The sequence below is a fragment of the Stigmatopora argus genome, chromosome 7 (assembly GCF_051989625.1).
Source record: "Stigmatopora argus isolate UIUO_Sarg chromosome 7, RoL_Sarg_1.0, whole genome shotgun sequence".
NCBI lineage: Eukaryota > Metazoa > Chordata > Actinopteri > Syngnathiformes > Syngnathidae > Stigmatopora > Stigmatopora argus.
The window spans coordinates 4,830,207-4,836,694 of NC_135393.1; the positions used below are offsets into that span (position 1 = coordinate 4,830,207).

Consider the following 6,488-nt stretch of genomic DNA (forward strand, 5'->3'; position numbering starts at 1 on the left):
CACTGTGGCCTGTCACAGATATTGCCCCTCAGTTATCTGGGTCTCCCAACTAGAAGGGGGGGGGGGCTGCTTGCCATCGTTTTGGAGGGCAAACATTTGTTCAATTGCCAAACAATAACAAGAGAAAAGACGAGGTACTTATGAGCGGATTCTTTAGTGGTTTTAATATACACTCTACAATAAATATCCATTTGTTGTCATTTACATTTTTACAGTAAAAATATATTTGTTGAAAACACCCACATTACAACCCTAATCCTAACTCAGATGCTTTAACCATAATAATAAAAAGTGAGATAGCTGCCATGTCTAGCTTCATTTAACATTTGTTACACCGAACCTGTAACCAATCGATCTCTTGCAATTAATTCAATTATCCACTGAGAAAACAAAATATCCAACATCTCACTAAATTGGAAATCATGATATTAAACAATCTGTCACTGTGTACATCAAAATCAGGAGCTAAGAATGACATACAGAGTCCACAATTTGAATGAAAGTGACAGTTGACTCTGGAAAGTGAATTAATCCCCGCCCCCCTTGTGGGTTTCCGTGATTTTTTGTCCACATTGTCAACCTTCAGCGGCCTACTGAGCGCTGCTGTTGGGAATGTTTAGTCCGTTTGCTTAAAGGTAGAACGGAGAGTGGAAGAACATCAAACGGTCTTCTGTCACTCAGCAAGTGGCCTCTAGGTAGCCGCTTCATAAAGTGGGCCTCTCTCTGGTGCTGCTTGGTCTTTGAGGCCTTTCTTGGACTGCCCTTGCGTGTGAAAGCCATGTACCAGCCCTCGTATTTGGCGTTCTGCAGTGCTGTGTAGTTATTTTCCAGAACGATCTCGGTAAAGATGCAATCTTTGCTTCTTCCCTTATTCTAGGGACAAAATTAGACAAACTTCATGATGCGGATGAAAGTGGAAACATATTATACTGTAGAATTAAACAACTTAGTTCAACATAGTTCCTACGCTATTAGAGTAAAAGCAATAGAGAGTTTAATTGTGAACATCCATAGATGGTTGATGCTTCCCTCACGAGTTTAGAATTGCCTATAGACACCACAAGATGGCAGGAATGCTCAGCTTTTTTTTCTGAAATGAAGCTCCTCAACTTACATTGACAGTCATTTTGTGCTGTTAATTTAATTTTAAATGTATAAATATGTAACAAGGGAGGCCCGGCGGCTGAGTGGTTAGCATGTCGGCCTCACAGTAGGGGACCTGGGTTGAAATCCAGGTCGGTCCACCTGTGTGTAGTTTACATGTTCTCCCCAGGCCTGCGTGGGTTTCCACCGGGTTCTCCGGTTTCCTCCCACATTCCAAAGACATGCATGGTAGGCTAATTGGACACTCTAAATTGCCCCTATGTATGAGTGTGAGCGTGGATGGTTGTCCGTCTCCTTGTGCCCTGTGATTGGCTGGCCACCAATTCAGGGTGTCCCCCTCCTCTGGCCCGAAGTCAGCTGGGATAAGCTCCAGCACCCCCCGCGACCCTGTTGAGGATAAAGCGGTTCAAAAATTGAGATAAATATGTAACATGCAGAATTCTGTTTCTTTCCGATTGTTTTCCAAAATATTGAAAAAATTTGATCTGCCGATAAATAGATTCTAAGTGAGCTGTATAAAATCTGCCTTTGTAAATTCTGAGCAAACTTATGTAGATGTGATGTGTTCAAATTTATCTTGAATCCATCATAATTTCAATATTTAAAAATTATGTAGATCATAGATCATCATCAAATTTTTGCGCGTAAAAGGCGGCCACTAACCAACCACCGTAAACCTCCATCTGTCTCCAATCAACTATTCAACATTAAAAGGTTTGTTGGTTTTCTTATATTAGAGCAGCTACAAATATCTATTCACTGCTAATTGGTAAATTTTTAACAAATGGTATCGTCAAACGATGCGTTTCCCTTTTTTTAAAAGAGATATGCAAATCTATCACATGTTCAGAAATCGGGCCTTATCCAAATTTTCTGATAATCGGAATCTGGTACAATCTGCCCTCCCTAAACATTTACACTATTTATTTATTTCCATTCTTTACTACTTATTATACTATACTCGTTTAAAAGTTCCATAAATTCTCTAAAGCAAGAGACAAAAAAAAACGACCAACAATGTGCATTCAAATACAAAACACACAAATTTAAATTTGTTTACAGAATCAAATCCTGAAAAAAAACATGATTGGGCCATTCCTAATATAGACACAGGAATTATTTAACGTAAGGTGTTTTCATGAGTTTTTTATATACCATATTTTTCATCAGCAGGTAAATGTTTCTTTCCCCTAATACGCATATAGACTTTTATTTAACATTAATACTGTATGCATTTAATTTGGAAGACAGTACATAAGCCATACTGCTCTTCTAATCTACATTCAGTAGTTTATTGTCAAGGTTAACATTTAACACAGCTGGTTTTACTTGTAAGTGTAATTTAGTGGGGATATAACATTTTATATCCCTAAGGTTTTCTACAAAAATAATAAAGACAGCCAAAATAAGATTATTATTTCTGTTCAGGACTTCTGACTGTCTTACTTTAGTGGGGTTGTCTGTGCGGTTGTTCTTATTTCTTTGCATAGTTTGATAAGATAATTAGAGATACATGTTTTTGCAATTGCTGTAGATAAAAAATGTGATTTTCCAGAGCACATAAGACAACAAGATGGATGTTTACCTTTCCAATCAGCTTTCCTCTCCTATTCATGCATATGTAGTATCCACTCTTCACCCCTCTGATCCGCACACGACTCCCAAAAGAGTCTGTCTCTACCTCGAGTTTAGCTGTACCAAAAAAGACAAAGCATTTTTGAGAAAACATCAGAGCAAGCAACAACAATTTGATGGTACAGAGACACCAATGACCTCAGTTTAAAAGGAACAGTATAAGTTGGCTTGTCTTGTCATTAAAGGTCATGTACCAAAATTTGAAAAGATCCTGTCCACTGAACCAGAATTTCAAAAAATTACATTCTTTCCCTTTTCTGTTATGATCCAGTAGACAAAAACAAAGTCTTCCAAAAAAAGTCTAGGATGATGTATCAGGGTTAGTAAATGCTGTGCTGCACTTCAAATGAGGGAGGAAGGAAAGTGCCGCTGGCAGATTTGGGCCACTTAGGAGTGTGACACCCACTTAAAGGTAGGTGTGTGTGAGGACTCGGGTGTGGGAAGAGAAATCCCAATGACTGGACAAAACGAGGAAGCTTCTCACTGCTCTGTATAAAAGGAGTTGAGTAAAAAAAAGTGATGCAATTGATCTCCAAAAGCAGACATTGACAGGATAGACTGTGGCAGTCTGTGGTGGAAAGACAACTTAACTGATTTGGGGTCAAGACTTTTGCGAGGTAGTATTCCTTTCCACAATAATCTCACCAGAGTTCCTTCAAAGTAGACCACCAGCACGCAAAATAACTTGTAAAACATGTCTACACACAACTTTAAGCTTCTGTTGCAATCACTCACTGGTCTTGTGTCAAAAATTGTTCCAAAGGCAGCCAAAACCGTCATTAATAAAACTTCCTGTCAACACACACTTTGCAAATTTATGAATTTCCGCTCGTTTCTTTTTTTAGGTCATTGGTGGGTACTATTTCTAAATGCCATTGTTTTAAAATATCTAAATTTGCCAGCATTTTTAAAAGATTAAAATACTGCAATGGGACATACATTGGCCACAGGAATACACTAGGAATATATGTTGAATTTATTGGCCTATTATTTATTGCCTCTCTGCTCATCAATATATATTTGTGTATAGAAAAACATCTTACAGACAGTTAATTGTGTGTGGTTTTTTTATAGCTGTTCTCACAACTTTTTTTCTTGCAGGGTGGGGTATTTTTTGTGATTTACCGTTCGCCGCTCCGTCTTCCCCATTGGCGTTGATCCTCTTGTTGGACAGGACCTGGACGTGTTTCCCGCTGGTCCGACTGTACAGTTGGTAGGTTCGAGTCAACCGGCGGCTCGTCCGGTCCGACAGACGACTCTGCTCGGTGACATGGTGCTTGAAATTAGGGGGGGACTGCAATGTGTTCTGCAGGACAACAGTAAGCACATGCATTGATTTCAGTTTGAACTTTTAAGCAAACTGTGGAGAACCGCACTATTGTAAATTTAATGACTAATTCTGATTTTTTTTGAAAGTGGTGCTGGCGGCTCTTTCATTCAGGGACCCTCGGGGATGACAATTCCCCTGCTCGTTATTTTCCTTTACCAGCAGTGATCTTTCACCCCCTTCGTAACTCCCCCGCCCTCAATACAGCCGTCCACATGTGTTTTAACAATCACCTGTCAAAGTGGGATCGTGCCACTTTTCAAGATGTTTGAATTTTTGCCAATTGGCCTTCCAATAAAATGTTTTCATTGTGATTAGGCTACAGCACAGTGCTGTTGTACAGACGTACAACCGTGCACACCTAAGTGATTCATTTTGTTAGAAGATGAAGATGAAAAATTTGAGTCATTTTCAAGAGTGCATAAGTAAAAATCTCATACCTGTGCATAAAAGCAAATCGCGGTGAACTGGAGTAACCTGGAGAAAAAAAAGAATGAAAGTAAGTTGCGCTTGACCAGTGTTCAATAAATATTCCACCTATGCATTAGTGTTAAATAAAAAATAAAAAATAAATAAATAAATTAGTAAATAAATGAATAAACAAACTATTAAAAGAATAAATAAACTAATAAAAAAAAAAAAAAAAAAAAATACATACATGCATGCATACATACATACATACATACACACATACACACACACACATACATACATAGATACATACACACACACATAAATACATAAATAAATACATAAATAAATGCATACATAAATTAATAAATAAATACACTAATAAAAAAAAAAATACATACATGTACATACATACATACGTACATACATACGTACATACGTACATACATACATGCATGCATGCATGCATGCATACAAACATACATACATACATACATATACATACATATACATACATATACATACATACACATACATATACATACATATACATACATATACATACATATACATACATATACATACATATACATACATATACATACATATACATACATATACATACATAAACATACATAAACACACATATACATATACATACATACATAAACATACATAAACATACATACATATACATACATATACATACATATACATACATATACATACATATACATACATATACATACGTATACATACATATACATACATATACATACATATACATACATATACATACATATACATACATATACATACATATATATATATACATACATAAACATACATAAACATACATAAACATACATATACATACATATACATACATAAACATACATAAACATACATAAACTTACATAAACATACATAAACATACATAAACATAAATACATATACATACATAAATAAATAAATGCATAAATAGATGAATAAATAAACTTACAGATAACCTAACCTCGATGCTCTCAGCCTCATTTTGTAGTAATTCAAATATTGATTCATGAATACTCCGCTGATTCCCTTTTGGAATGTCTCCGAAATTAAGTTCCAACTTTCTTGGAATCAACAGATCTTTGAGAACCGCTAGTTTGCTTGAAGTTAAAAGGTCGAAAAGCTCTCTTAGTGTCCCTTGCAGGTGAAGGTCCGCAGCTCAATTTCATTCAAACCAGTCGAAATGATTTCAAGGTCACAATCCCCCAAAAATAAAATTCCGCAGCGAGCGGGCGTGTTCACATGACACATGGAGTAAATGTCGTTGAAATATCTTGAGTTATATTAAAATCCTCCTGCTTGTTTGTTGTGACAGCTCTGTAGCGTGACGCGCACCGAATTTAGCGCACCGAATTTTAGCGCACCACAAATGCGCACCGCAACATTTGGACGTTTTCGTCACTCAACAAATGCTCGAAATGCCATGACTTCTTCCTTGACAGAATTCGAAGTTGTTCACTTGATAAAAGTCCAACTCCAGTCTTCTCTTGCGCGTGTATCCGCTCCATGCAGTCCACTTGCAGCATCTGCCTCCCCCGAACATTTAAATAACTAAACTTGTGGGAAAGTCAACATCCTCAGCGAGGGCGGGCGGGGTCTTCAAGCTGGAGCACATTTGAAACCGAATACTTGTTTAAAATCTTTACATCCACCTTTTTTTCCTGAAATGGAAGTATTATGTCGGTGATTGAAGCAGTGCTGGACCCCGAAGTTTCTATTGAATTGAATTGAATTGAATTGAATTGAATTGAATTGAAATGAATTGAATTGAATTGAATTGAATCGAATTGAATTGAATTGAATTGAATTGAATTGAATTGAATTGAATTGAATTGAATTGAATTGAATCGAATGGAATGGAATTGAATGGAATTGAATGGAATTGAATGGAATTGAATGGAATTGACTTGAATTGACTTGAATTGACTTGAATTGACTTGAATTGACTTGAATTGACTTG

At 36.7% G+C, this 6,488-nt stretch overlaps 1 protein-coding gene across 1 annotated transcript; it reads right to left on the reverse strand.

Moving 5' to 3' along the window:
• Positions 1-257: 257 nt before the first annotated feature.
• On the reverse strand, positions 258-6,057 carry fgf8b (fibroblast growth factor 8b). Its single transcript, XM_077605303.1, has 5 exons — positions 5,481-6,057; positions 4,507-4,543; positions 3,865-4,045; positions 2,690-2,796; positions 258-873 (listed from the first exon to the last, which is right to left on the reverse strand). Exons 1-5 carry the CDS (start codon positions 5,537-5,539, stop codon positions 583-585), a joined length of 675 nt encoding a protein of 224 aa, XP_077461429.1. The 5' UTR covers positions 5,540-6,057; the 3' UTR covers positions 258-582.
• Between the last annotated feature and the right edge of the window lie 431 nt (positions 6,058-6,488).

Coding starts and splice junctions, on each gene's coding strand:
- fgf8b (XM_077605303.1), bottom strand. CDS start 5,539: ATGAATCAATATTTGAATTACTACAAAATGAGGCTGAGAGCATCGAGG. Junction 4,046..4,506: donor CGATTTGCTTTTATGCACAG/GTATGAGATTTT, acceptor GTTGTCCTGCAG/AACACATTGCAGTCCCCCCC. Junction 874..2,689: donor GAGGAAAGCTGATTGGAAAG/GTAAACATCCAT, acceptor TTTTGTCCCTAG/AATAAGGGAAGAAGCAAAGA.